Source organism: Geospiza fortis, unplaced genomic scaffold (assembly GCF_000277835.1).
Source record: "Geospiza fortis unplaced genomic scaffold, GeoFor_1.0 scaffold154, whole genome shotgun sequence".
Taxonomy (NCBI): domain Eukaryota; kingdom Metazoa; phylum Chordata; class Aves; order Passeriformes; family Thraupidae; genus Geospiza; species Geospiza fortis.
Genome location: NW_005054397.1, coordinates 409,226 through 423,337, shown reverse-complemented (window position 1 = coordinate 423,337; position 14,112 = coordinate 409,226). Strand labels below are relative to the sequence as shown.

The following is a 14,112-nucleotide window of genomic DNA, read 5'->3' as shown; positions in this document are numbered from 1 at the left end:
CTTCTCCCCCCCCCCCCCCTTTTTTTTTTTTTTTGTTAATAAACTTCTTTGGGTTTTTTTTCACTTTGATACCCACTGGTATCAATTTCTCTCATTGGCAGAAGAAAAGGGAGGGAGTTATTGAAGCTCTTTTGTCTTCAGAGACAATGCTCATTCCAGGGACTTTTCTCCAGAAATTAGTCTCCAAAACCAAGACAATTGGTCTTTTAAAATGTTGCTAATTAATAAATAAATGAAAGAGAGAGAGACAGAGGAAGGAAACTAGCTGGAACAGGGCAGACACACCTCAGCAGGGGCTGACCAGCACCTGCAGGAAGCAGATACTTGAAATAGCTGTGACATTGCTGCTGGTCCAAAACAGGTTGTGGTAATTATGGTTATTTTGAGTCCCACACCAAGTCCATCTAACTGTGTCTAAACACTACTTTAGGCTGTAGCTCTGGGTGTGTTTCAAGCACAGGATCTTTTTTCCATTTCATTAGGATGAGAGGGCTTGGAAGAAACAGGCAAAATCCTATTTACCCCATATGTTGTTCCTCTAAGAAGGTTTCATGAAGAAAGGTCTGCATCCCTCCAGCTACTGCACAGGGATGAGAGCAAACTCAAGCAGCGGTCCCTGCCTGGAAGGCAACAGCTCCAGAGTCTTCATTTGACTTTTAGAGTCCCTTGAGAAGAAAAAAACCCAAACCTGTGATAAATATCTTACAGTGTTGGCTTTCACAAGTGTTAGAGTGAATACTATGTGTTTTATAATGCTGACTTTTGTAAGAGAAGTTTTGCTGAAGTTCAGAGCTCTTTTAATGCGAATGTTGCATTGTAATAGCAGTGTTGGTGAAGAGTTGTTGTAATGTTAACATTTAACCAATGGAGGAATCGAAACCTGTTGAATGTATTGAAAAGTAACAAATGACCCTGACTAAGGCCACTGCACTTGCTCCAAAAAGGCAGGACAGAGGAGGAACTATGTTAAAATATTTGAATATATGTGACCATTTTATGAATATGTAGCTGGCTGATGCAATGCCCAGGGTATATGGTGGGGGTTGCTGTGTTCACTGGAGTGCCCCTGGCTGTGGCTGAGCACCCAGCACTGTTCCTTCTCCTTCATTGACTGTGTCCCCTATTGTCCCTTATTAAATTTTATTTAAATTTTAACAGAGTAGTGGGCTTCGTTTCTCACAAACCTAAACCAAATAAATACTGGGGAAGTGGGCTTTATTTTCTTTTCAACAGCCTTGTCCCTCAACCTGCTTTATGGAAAAAAGAGAGCAGTTTATTTTAATTTTTTTTCTGAATTGCAAAGAGGCATCCTATTAACTACATAAATTGTAATACTTTTTGAAATGCACTTTTCTAACCCTTCCTTGGTCTGAAAACTTTCTTATCTGACCATTATGAGAATGTGGTGAACAATGCTATGAAAAACAAAGCAATATATTGTTCCTTATAGGCTCATATTTCCTATAGATCTGCCACCAAAAACATGAGCTATTCTGGATCCTGCCTATAAATGTGACTGAAAGCTGCACGTTTAATTCTATTTATTTGGGGTGATGGCAACAGTAACATGTTAAAACTTCTCTATATTTTTATGTGTTGGCTACACACATAAAGATTACACCCAAAACCATCTATAATTCCCAGGGGCTAGATTGCCTCTCACATCTTGCACAATCATTTACAGAAGTGCAAACTGAATCTAAAATGCTGCTAACACAGACTGCTGGCTACTGTGCACCCACTCTGTGTTGATATAAATGACTATAACAAGACACCAGACAATGGAGAATCTGCCTAAACTACAGTGATGACAAAATTTTTATTTTTTTTTAACAGCACAATCAGAACACAAATATGTTTCAAAGAGGACTTGTGCAGCAAGATTTTTCACGGTAACAGTTCCAATGAGTCCAAAGTACACACAGCTAAATTTGATGTCAGTAGGAATTAGGTATGAATAGGGAGTGTTACTTCGTTATTTTTGTTGATGTTTTCCAGAGCTTACACATTCACTCTACATTTTTTAGCAAACTTGATCATTTTGGCATCATAAAATCAATCCCTAGATAGGTTTGTTCTATATGGAGCAGACACACACATGCAGTTGCTGTTAATAGTGAGATACAGAAGCTTACAATAACCATCTAGCTAACTATTAATGGTTGTTTAACAGCGGGGTTAGAAGGATGGATCTGAAATCTGTCCTCGTGTGAAAAATGGAGTGTTAGACTCTCAGGGGAACAAACTCTTCAAAAGGCTTCATTTTCACAGGTAGAAGCCAAAACACTTGGGTGGAATTGGCTCTAGAAAGCTGGAGGAATTACCTTAGAGACAAATTCAGAACTCGCGCAGTGGATTTGGAGTCCATTGAAGCTGATGATATTCATAGGCAAATCATTTATTTTTCATAACAGACTGAGAGAATCTGCCTCGATGGTTGCACATGAAAATATCTCATCAAGTAAAATATTAAATAGCAGAAAGGAAAGGAAGAAATATTTTTCCCTAAGGCAGATGTCTCCCCTTCTTGCTCCTGCCCCTGAGGTCTCCCTGTAAGAGAAACTGCTTAGCCCAGAATCAACTGGCAAAGCACAGCAGCATCAGTCCCAGACAGCAGCCAGCCTCGAGTCTCTGAGTCCAGAGACCTCATCATTTCAGTGACACTGTTCGTTCATGCCAGAGGTGGCAGGAGAGTTAGACAACACAACTTCCACTACTTACACTACTTCTCATAAAAGCAAAGAAAAAATAAGTTACTCTTGTCATGAAAATAAATACACCAGTATAAAATCTGTATATATCTATAATCTGTATTCAAAACATTACAGTACTTTCCAAATACTTTAAGCATTGGACTTGACTAACTTTTTGGAAGAGCTGCTCTTTCTTAATCCTTCCTTAGTTTGTCCATCTCATAAGTTTACCTCATCTCATTACTGGGGTTGTAAGTTGTAGGTGTAGACATAGAAGGTTTTGTTGTTGAGTAGAATCTAAACCATAGCCCAGATGTTCTCTTGAAGTCAAAGTCAAACCATGACACCAGAGTCAAACCTGATACAGATACTAATTGGAATCTTATCTCTAACCATATTCTGTCTGTTTACTTTAAAACCTTACAGCAAAACTAATAGGAAAAGATGTAAATAGGTGTCTGTGTAGTATCCTCAGCAGACACACAGGTGACACACAGGTGCTGGGAAGAGGCAGCTGCACTTCAACCCAGAGCTTGGTGCTACATCCTCAAAGAGGGACAGCCTGTTCCTGTGAAGCTCAGCTGCTGCACAGGAATTCAAAGTAGGAGAAGCAGGTATGCATGGAATCTTTTGGCCATGGAGACCTAACTGGGCCTTTGATTGTTTTGTGGCTTTTTAGACATAATTTTCACTCTCAGTGTATACTTTGGAAAACTGAGTTTCTGATCCTTCATCTTACTACTTTACTATAAGTCAAGTGATTGCAGCAGAATTAGCAAGACTGGACTTGTACAGTGGGAAATCAGCCCTTGGAGAAGCACCAGTCATTATTATTACTTGAATGAAGGAAGAGAAGTATCTTACAGTGTATTTAATCTGTTCTAAAAATGCTAAAAAAGCATATATTAGTTCCTGCTAGTTATTCTATTTTGCTTCACAAAACTTCCATGCTAATTAGAGAAAAAAAATCAACGTTTATGTGATATTTCCATTTATTTCATTCCTTTATTTGATAATTTTTAATGAAGAAAATGCACTTATCAAGTTCAAAGTTTTGCTCATTGCGCTTCATTCTCTGAAGGACAATGATTAGGTTATAAACAGGCCAAGAGTAACAAAAGCATTTCAAGTATAACTAAGGAATTCAAGGGAATATTTATATAGGTTTAATATTTTGGAAAAAAAAGAAAGCAATCCAGTTAACTTCCATTATTTGACAAAATTTAACTTTGTGCCATGTGGAACCTGACAATCATCCCATAAAGTGTAAAAGGCTGGAAAAATTGTACAATTTTCAGACCTAATATAAAAGAGGCAGCTTATTTCTAATCTCTTCCCTGATGAGAGACTACTAGACCAAGCATTTACTCCTTTTTACCTGTCTGAAGATCACTTGTGTAGCTCTCTAACCATGTCCTCCTACTGGTAGCTAGACCATTTTCTCAGGAGCCAAAGAGTATATGTTGGAAGCACAGAAATAGAACAGAAACACAGAAAGGCCAACATTCCCTTCAGTGCATTTGCTGTGCTCCTCCTTTTAACCATTTCAAGAGTGAGCACAGCAAGGCTGCTTGGATGGAGCTTGTGCTCACCCTCCAGGGACAGCCTGCTTTGTTAGCTGGTCTGCACCTCACCTCTAGAACCCTGTCACTTAAAGCCTAGGAATGCAAAGCACAGCATGATTTATTGGTGTTTCACTTCATACAGTAACTGCATGGGTGGGCATGCAGTTTATAGAGCATTGCCCTCTACCATAAAAAGTAGTTTGTAACAGGGAATGAAAAAAAATAGTAGTCAAATGGTTGTAAACACTTGTTTAAAATGCATAAATTTTAAAATACATAGTTAGCAAATATACTTGTTCTCCTGTTTTTAATGCTCTCAAACATTAGAATTTTCTTTTCCCCCCTTAAATCTCTTTTTGATGAAAAAAGAATGTTAACTTTATTTTTCCAGTTCTTCCTGGATCAATTTTTTTCTTTTATCACTCCGAAGAATTAAAGGCTTCCTCTTGTTTCCTCTATCCTTTTAACAGCTAATTACAATGCTGACACCTAACAGAAAAAAAGAAAAGCAGTCTAGCAACCCTGCACCTTCTCCTCACTCCTCTCTATCCCCATGCAATTGTTTGATACCCAAAATAAAAGGCAGTCATCAATAGCAGCCAGTCAGCTCAGTCTTCTTTTCTGCCTTCAAATAAACATTGCATCCCCCAACAAATCTGAGGCAGCAAGTGCTGCAGCTCCCTGATTTACAGGAGGAAGCAGAAAGTTTCCTTTCCCTTTCCTCACTTTCCTCCTGGCCACTCATTTTTCACTTGAAGAGGAAGCTGGTGACTCTTAATTGTCTGTGCTTCTTGTGGCCCTCTTACTGTTGCCTGTATTTCACACACATTTAAACTTATGTTTCCTTATTTCACTTCCCCACATTGTATCTAAGTTTGTTGTTAAGTCAAGAGCTGTCTCAGTTAACCATTAATCTAGAATCCAAACAGTATTCATTAGATTAATTAGAACATGGCCATACACTAGAGCCCCAGTCACTACAACTCTCCCTCGTGCTCAGCTGGCTGGAGTCAGTGTGGGTGTGACCTGGCAAACTGTTCTGTGGAAATGGCTTTGTACCCTTCTTGTAAAGGATGCCTCACACAGAATAAAATCAAACTACCAGTAAGTTAGTCTGGACAGTGCCATTTCTTCCCTTTGGGTAAGATCTGGGATTACAATGAATGCACACAAGAAACAAGTGTTGCTTTGTTTTTCTTACCCTTCTTTTCTCCTTGTCATACACCATACAATACAGCAACGCAAGCTATTGCTGCTTTCTGCTTTGAGCAATGCCCATGTGGTGGGGAACAGAGAGCAGGCCAGGACAAGAATTTGGTCACCAGGACAGTCTGGTGGCCCTGCAGTAATGCAGACATGCACTAGATCATCTTTTACACAAATGGAGCTCCTCACAAAGCAAGCCCCTGCGGAAGCTTGAGTATAGAATTCTCCATATGGAAGCATCAAGTCAATAATAGATTTTGAAACCTTTTTTTTTTTGACAGATGCTCGTGGAAAAGCTTGGCAAACGCTGTGTTTCCAAGTCCTGTTTATCAGCCAGCACCTGAGCCCAGAACAACCCTTAGTGCTGGGGCCATCTAGTGGGAGAGGAGGCACGGACAGGGAGCCCAGGACATGTTCTGCATCCGGATTTTTCATCCTATTCAGCTTTGGTGTGGCCTCCAGATACCTGGGCCAACGGAACAATGAGCAGCAGATCACTGCCATAATTGCAAACAAAGGACAACACGACTTTGAGGGCTACTTTGGAAAAAGAGAAAATGTGAAGCAGCCCCTGAAATTCATACAGCTGCTAAGGAAAGCAGGCTGTCCCCATGCAGCAGGAACCAAACAGTCAAGGCAGAGAGTTTCAAAGAGGATCAAGACAGGGAACACAAAATATGGCATGATGTTGTGGATGCAAGCCTGCTGTCACTGGCTATTCCAGTTTGTTTGCTCATACTAATCCTGTCAACTCCACAGGGAAAATGCAGTAGGGTGAAAGGCTTGTGCAAACCTCTCCCACTTGGCTTAGGCTACTCAATACAGCTATGGGATCATCTTTTGGGGTTGACTTTTAGTTAATCAAGGATTTATTGAACCACTGTGGAAGATTATGCTAATATCTAGTCAGTGTTAACAGGCATAGAGTGCAAGAAAATGGAACCTAGAGATTGGAGAATTAAGCCCATTAAGTTTTAGGTGCCAGAATTTGCATCTGCAAGTTAAGAGGAAGAACAGTGGGGTTCAAACAAACAAAAAGCCCAAGACCCAGCAGTAAGACTTCACAGAATGAAGAGGCACTGAAATAAAACTATTGTCTTTTGTGAAACAAGGGAGAGAACCATCCTCTTCTGACAGCACAAGACTGATGACATAGCTGATGTTTTAGCTAAGTTAGAGCTGGCACCATAAGAAAATTAGGTAAGTTTTACTCTGAGCAAGGTGCTTGTACATTTGTTTTCCATGTATTAATTTAGTTGAAGTATTACAGTAAAAACAGAGGAACTGGAATAAAAAGAAGGTATAAAACCAGAACACTTATTTACAGCTAATTAATACATAAAATGCTAACTCATAATGCTGACAAAGCATATTTCCACATCCCTTTCTGGTATTTTAGATCTACTGAGAAACAGATAATTTCGTACTTGACCACATATATATATATATATTTAACATAACAGCACCATAATCTGCAGGGTTTTTTTCCTCAAAACTTTGCAAGCTGCAACATATAAAAATGGAACCAAAGGATGAGATTGATCAGGTAAATCTTTTTATTCAACTTTGCATCACTGCAACACTACATAGAGACACTGAGAATACTAAAAAAAGTTGTGGCTCAGTAAGGCAGTAGGATAGAAATATCTAAAAAGAGGGATCTGCAGAGGATATATCTTAGTTCAGCAATCTTAAAGGATGCTTAGATTTCTGAAGAAGCTCTTTTGTCATATCCTCCATTTTGTCTCCACTGGAGCTGCAGATTTGTTCTCTTTACCCTTTTTGAGACTTCTTTTGTGCAGGGATTTAAAGAAAATACCCAATGTTAAGAAAATACAAAGAAATCAAAGACTTCTGCTCGTGTGCAATGCAGTACATAGTGTTTTGAGAAAAAAACTTGATGTAACTCCTGAAAAAGGTTCCTAATCAAGAGATTGACTGTAGACAAACCGCAGCTCAATGGCTATTTTAAAGGGTCCACAACAAGAAAATATGCTCTCCCCAGCAAGAAAACCCCTAGATTAACAGACAAAGAAGTTGACACTGATACATTGGTAGAGCAAAAGGGTCAAAAACAAGTAAGTAAAAAACTCAACCCCATGAAGACTTAAGAATGCCAGTATTTCTGTCAGGCCTCTAAGAAAATCCTCCATATACTTTCAACTCTTCCACTAACACATGCCTAGCAAATTATGACAATTTCTTTATGGAAGATTATTTGCTGACAAGTTTTCAGCTTGTCAGAAATCTGCATTATTTTATCCACTATTAACTGCTATCAAAATCTGCTGTTACTTTAGCACAAGGTTAAACAAAGCATTATCTACAGGATTTGAACAAGTTGTGAGACTATCCTAAAATGTGAGAAGTGACCTGAAACTACAGCACTGTTATGGAACACTAACATTTCTTCTCAAATACACAGCTGTTTTGCTTATCTGAGGAAGTTACCTGGAAAAAAGGAATGCCACTATTTGTGTGACAATATACATTTGTATCCATTAAGTATTTGTCACAAGCAAGGCTTTCACTGGGTTCTTGCAACTCTCCTTTCTCTTCCAACAGGTCCTAAAACAGAAGTTTTCCAGAAAGATGTATTTAATGCCTGAATTTCCTTCATGAATGTATTAAGAATGATCAGTTCTATAAAACGCATGGAACTTCTATTTTTGAAAAACAAGAAAGAAATCTAAATTATTAATATCATTGCTTATTTTTTAAGAGATGTTTTTCGTTAAAAGCTCAGCACACTTGAGTCCAAGTACACTGTAAAACACTAAGACTGTAACAGCCCTGGGGTTTCAGTCAATTCTCCAAAAGGGCCTGGAAAAACCTCAAAGATGTGAAATATTCATTCAAGAGCCTCATTTGCCATTTGTATACATACATTCTTGCACTATCCTCCATCTCCTTTCCCACGCTGCTTAGCATAGCATCAAGATTTGGTTGCTTTTGCCTCAGTTGCTCCAGAAGTAGCTGCCGGGGCTCTGTTCTCACAAGGGTGACAGGATAGAAGTAGTCCTTTCTCTGTGGAGTTGTCCCGTTAATGAAGATGATACACTTTTTAGTGTTTGCTTTAATTTCAGATCCTCAATTTTACACCAACTCACTACAGAAATCATGCCACGTTCACACACCATTCTTTCCATGCATCTTTAAAGGTGTAAGGCTGCCAGGTCATGTCCCCATCAACCTTCACTTATGAATTCTGGAACTCAAGCTGTTTTCTTTAAGACCATTCTGCCCCTGACCTGATTAAATACCTGTTGGAACATCCACTTTGAGATCCTCTTGCAGGAAACCATTAACCTGAGTTAGTCCATGCTGTACTTCTTCCTTAAGTGCCAGCTTCTGCTCCACAAGTATCTCCTGATCCACCTTTATCTGATCCAGAAGGCCATTTAGCACCTTCTCCTCAGCAGCCTTTTGGCTGCCAATGTGCTCAGCAATTTCAGCTATTGCTTTATCACAGTTTTCTTCATTTTTCTGAAAATGAAACAAAAAAACAACCCAACTAAAAACACCAAGTTAACAGGAAAGGTAAGACTATGGCCTCTTTTCTAAGATGTGGTGCATGGTTAGTGACATGACCTGAAATGAAACAACTGAGAGCTCAAATTGAGAAGTTTCAGTGCCAGTTTTACACTCTCATTTTGACAGCTATCTTCAGAAGAGTCAGTTTCTTAGAAAGTATGATCACGTTAGAAAGCTAGTCACAAGAATAAAGATGATACCATCTGGCTCAGACCAGACTCCTCATGCTTCTATGCACAAACCCTGCACAGAATTGGGATATTCACCTGAACATGAGCATCCTACAAGTACTAGGGGAAACGGCAATTGTGTTTTCAGCCATTCCTATTGAAATGAAACTCCTGAAGTGTTCAGCAGCAGAGAGGTCTTGAGACCACAAATGCTTTTTTAGTTTAGAGTTGGACTTGATCCTTGGAGATCCCTTCCAACTCAATATTCTGTGTGAAGGAAGCTTCTTGTTGCGTTTTTCCTTCCCAAAGTTCGCAAAATATTGGATTTGCCTGTTTTATTGCCTATTACAACAATAAAACCAGAGTGGATGCGAAATTTGTGACGGAAATTAAAAAACCCCAAAAAACATGAGAGAGAAACTCTTATCTAAGAGGCCAGAATTTGTATATACTTAAAAGGAATACTTTCTCCCATATTGATTCAGTCTGACCAATAGTGTCATTTGCATCCTCCAGAAAATAGTCTGCATTTGATCACTGTGAATCTCCCAAGGACAGTACTGTAGATAAAGCTTTAGAATTAAACACCACCAAAATGATGTCAAACACTCAGATTACATGGTCAAGTCAGTTGTATGGCATTAGCCATGACACCATTTTTTGAGGTTATGGGCACTTGAAGTTCAAAGTCTTCCTCTTAATTTAGGCTTTTGATTTCCTCTAATTACATCTTCTCAAGCTCAGTAACATGAGTCTGCTATCAAAAAAAAATCATAGTTTTGTTTTGACTAGAACTTTTTTCTCCCCTCTACAAATTCTGCAGTCAAGTTTGTCTCAGGATGTTGCATTAGACTACAAATGACTATAAGTACCTTTTGTAAACACTGAAACTGCTGTTTCTCATTCTTGAATGACAACAGGTGCTGATTAGTAAAGTTGACCATCTGAGCAGTTGTAAATTCACCCCATGTATTGGTATGCTGAGACACATTTTTGAGATTGGTGAGAAGATGTTGACAGTGGTGACTGGATTCTTCCAGCATTGCCTTGTTTTCAGCATTTATGCTCCTGAGCTCTTGAGAGAAATTATCCAGAGAGAGATGCAGCAAATTTGCTGTGATTGGAATTTGTACTGCTGACTAAGTCTGTTCCTGCAACAACATATTTGTAGGAGTTTAGAGATTTTGAAAGGTAGATTTTAACACAGTATACTTTTAGAAATATGAAATCAGAGCCAGCAAAATAGCACAGTTCTATCAAACCAGTTAATTATAATATTTTTGTTCTACTTAGCAAATTCGCAGCACTTGCAGCAGTAGGTGCGCTAAAAAAACAAACAAAACCCCCACCAACCAAAAAAACCCAAAAGAGAGCAGAAAAACCCTAACCACAAACTAAAAACATCTTCAGCAAGACCTCAGTTATTCAGTCTGCAATTGAATGAAACATATTGCAACAGATACATTCTTATGCTTCAAGCTAAACCCTTATAATATGTTCTGAAGTCCAGACACTGAGGGACACTCCATAGCATATTGCTCCCAAGATGATACTTTCTTATCTCAACACGCTCAGGAGACAAGTTCAAGGGCAAGCCTTTTAGAACTACTGGGGAAAGGCCAACTGTGATCTACACTCTGTGGCAGAACCCAGCCCTAACACACAGGCCATGCCCAGCAGGCTTTATGAGCACATTAAGATGGAGAGCATCCAATTTTGACATTCTCTTCATATACAGTTTATCTTGTCTAAGTGTACAGCAAAGAGAATGTGCCCCTTACAGGTGAACATCTTCTTGCATAGCATTGTTGCTGGTCTGCAGGCTTCCATTTCTTGTGAGTACATCAGTTAGGTTTTTCTGAGTCTCCTGAGCAAACAGGTTGAGCTGGCTTTGCAGTAAAGACATCCATTTGGCTGCACTCTATCAAGAAAATTACCACAAGTTTCGCTGTTAATTCTGCACTTGTTAACAGTCTTAAAGTATACTTGAATACCTGAATTAAAAATACAGAAAAGGCAGGGTTTTGCAATTCTAAAGCAGAAGGCACAATTTTTGTGGAGTGAAGATACAGACATTTTCTTTTTGGAGACATATGTAAATGCACATATACTGGATATACAGCAAGGGGAAGGGGGTTTTTGCTACATTCCTACATAAACTACTTCAAGCAGCCTAACAAAAGCTGAATAGAATTAGGATCAAGTTACTGTCCTCCTAACATTTTTTCTGAAGCAAGTACAATGGTTTACTACCACATAAGATTTTAAATCAAAGCAAGCAATCACACGTGGTGTTAGGATGTTTTCTTACTCTAAGGATACCTTTCTATGTGCCAACCTCGTCATTTCCACTTCTTCTTTTAAGCTGTCACAATTATGCTGGAGCTGAGCAAAGCCACCGGCTGTTTGTTCCTGGTTTTTTTTCAGAGTGAGAAAAAGATCTCCCAAGAAGGTATCCATTTCCTTTTTATGGTCCTCCATCTTAAAAAAAAAAAAAGTTTTACTTATAGTTATATTTTTATATCTTGATTTAAGAAACTGATATTTTCCCTAGCATAACAAGATAGACTAGAATTCTAACTTGAAGCAAAGGGCTTCAATAAGTGCAGTATTGTTTGCACTTGTGGTTGTTAACAAGATAAAGGATCACATTCCCCAGAAAACAAAGGGACTACAGAAAAAGTTTGGTATGAAGGCAGAAGATTTTTGGAGTGGTAGGACTTGCCTAAGTTGACTTTTTTTTTCAGATTTCTGAAATACAGGGGTAGAGTATATTAAATGTATCATCAAATATTTGTTACATAAAGATTTAAGCATCCGTGTTTTGCCATTCTACTGTGGCACTTAGGCAAGCGGTTGTGCCAATATAGAGAACAAACAAATTTACCTCGCCCAGGAGAGGAAAAAAGTCTGAAAGAAAGTTAAAAGACAGAACTCATAGGAGTTCATAGATAAAGGGGGAAAGGCCAGACAAGAAGTGGAAACACTCTGACATACTGCAGAAAAACAAAGAACATATTATCTGTAAATTAAATAAAAAGAGAAGAGTACAAGGCAAAGAGGCAGGTCACGTGCATTATCTGGTCAGCCACAGCAGGATATTTCTTCATGTTACTCTGGAAATGACAATTTAACCACAAGACAAATTCTACCATTGGTGTCAAGCTATTTACTGCTCTTCCTAATCCAGACTCATGCTCTTCCTAAGAAGAAGAAAAAAAAATTAAACCAGAACATGGCTGTTCCTTCATCTACATTAGTAAGAAGTTACTATGTACATATCCATGTGCTTTATTATGGCAGTATATGCTATTTAGTACATTACAGCTTCTGGGGGTGACATGGGAGAGACAGTCACGGTCAGGTGGTGAAGCAGATACAGGTAAAGAGCATCAGAAAAAATGTATAGCATTTACAGAACCCCTTTTGATCAAAACCAGTTTCAAATATTTAAGTAGGAGTATGCAAATGTACTAACAATTAATCTCAGCAGCTCTGCTTTACAATCAAGTGATAGATTCTCATGCTGTGTTATTTTTTCAGACATGTGAGAAACTTCAGTAGAAACCAATTCTTTAAGAGAGGCAAAAGATGCTGATACAACTGATGCAAGAATATCTGCTGTAGAAGAACTGGTAGACAGGAGGTCACCTGCAAAAGAAATCCAGAGTTACAAACTTTTTAAAAATGCCCCCATAAGATAGAACTCTTCTTATTACTCATCACTTTATTGCCCCTTACAGGAAGGCTGTGGATCATCCCAGACACATCATTACTGGTGCAACTGTAATCATTATGTCACTTAAATGTCCCACCTTGACCCCAAACCCCACCCAAAAAGATGAGGAGCTGCCCCAACATCTCTGCAACCATTTGTAAGGAATTTTGAGGTCCCACCTTACCCCAACCCCATCCCCAGGAAGGAGAGGATTTACCCAAACATCTCCCCAACCATTTGTGATGAATTTTGGGGTTCCACCTTGACCCCAAACCCCACCTTGACCTCATAACCCCAATGAGAGGGGGAGGAGCTGCCCCAACATCTCCCCAACCATTGTGATGAATTTTGAGGTCCCACCTTACCCCAAACTCCATCCCAGGAAGGTGAGGATTTACCGAAATGTCTCTCCAACCATTTGTGATGAATTTTGGGGTCCCACCTTGAACTCCAACCCCCCCTTGACCCCAAACTCCTCCCTAGAAGGTGAGGATTTACCCCAAAATCTCCCCAACCATTTGTGATGAATTTTGGGGTCCCACCTTGCTCCCCGCCACCTCAACACCTTGTGGTGAATTTTGAGGTCCCACGCCATCCCCAGAATGTGAAGAGCTCCCCCAACATCTTCCCAATAGTTTGTGATGAATTTTGAGGTCCCACCTTACCTCAAACCCCATCCCAGGAAGGTGAGGATTTACCCAAACATCTCCCCAACTATTTGTGATGAATTTTGGGGTCTCACCTTGCTCCCCACCACCCCAATACCTCGTGATCAATTTTGGGCTCAAACCTTGACCCCAAACCCCTCCCCAGGAAGGTGAGGATTTACCCAAACATCTCCCCAACCCACTGTGATGAATTTTGGGGTCCCACTTTGCTCCCAAACCGCCCCTTGACCTCATAACCCCCATGAGAAGGTGAGGAGCAGCCCCAACATCTCCCCAACCTCTCGTGAACAATTTTGGTGTCCCACCTTGGTTCCCACCACCTCAACCCCTCGTGATGAATTTTGGGTTCCCACCTTGCTTCCCACCACCTCAACCCCTCGTGATGAATTTTGGAGTCCCACCTTACCAAACCCCCGTCCCCAGGAAGGCGAGGAGCTGGTGCAGGCCAAGCCGGAGCTGAGCGGGGCAGTGCAGCGGCAGCTGGAGGAGCTCAGGAGATGCTGGCACGAGCTGGAGAGCACCAGCCAGGCGCGGAGCCAGCGCTTGGCCGCGGCGGCG

The 14,112-nt window shown here is 40.0% G+C and overlaps 1 protein-coding gene across 1 annotated transcript; it reads right to left on the bottom strand.

The window, feature by feature from the left end:
- Window positions 1-7,925: 7,925 nt before the first annotated feature.
- On the bottom strand, window positions 7,926-10,275 carry LOC102039433 (kinesin-like protein KIF11). Its single transcript, XM_031060972.1, has 2 exons — window positions 10,041-10,275; window positions 7,926-8,950 (listed from the first exon to the last, which is right to left on the bottom strand). Exons 1-2 carry the CDS (start codon window positions 10,209-10,211, stop codon window positions 8,720-8,722), a joined length of 402 nt encoding a protein of 133 aa, XP_030916832.1. The 5' UTR covers window positions 10,212-10,275; the 3' UTR covers window positions 7,926-8,719.
- Window positions 10,276-14,112: the final 3,837 nt, after the last annotated feature.

What these genes read in the sequence shown, in the direction of transcription:
- LOC102039433 (XM_031060972.1), bottom strand. Translation starts at nt 10,211, where the DNA reads ATGCTGGAAGAATCCAGTCACCACTGTCAACATCTTCTCACCAATCTC. An exon ending in AGTTTCAGTGTTTACAAAAG is followed by an intron (nt 8,951 to 10,040) that starts GTACTTATAGTC and finishes TTTCATTTTCAG; the next exon opens with AAAAATGAAGAAAACTGTGA.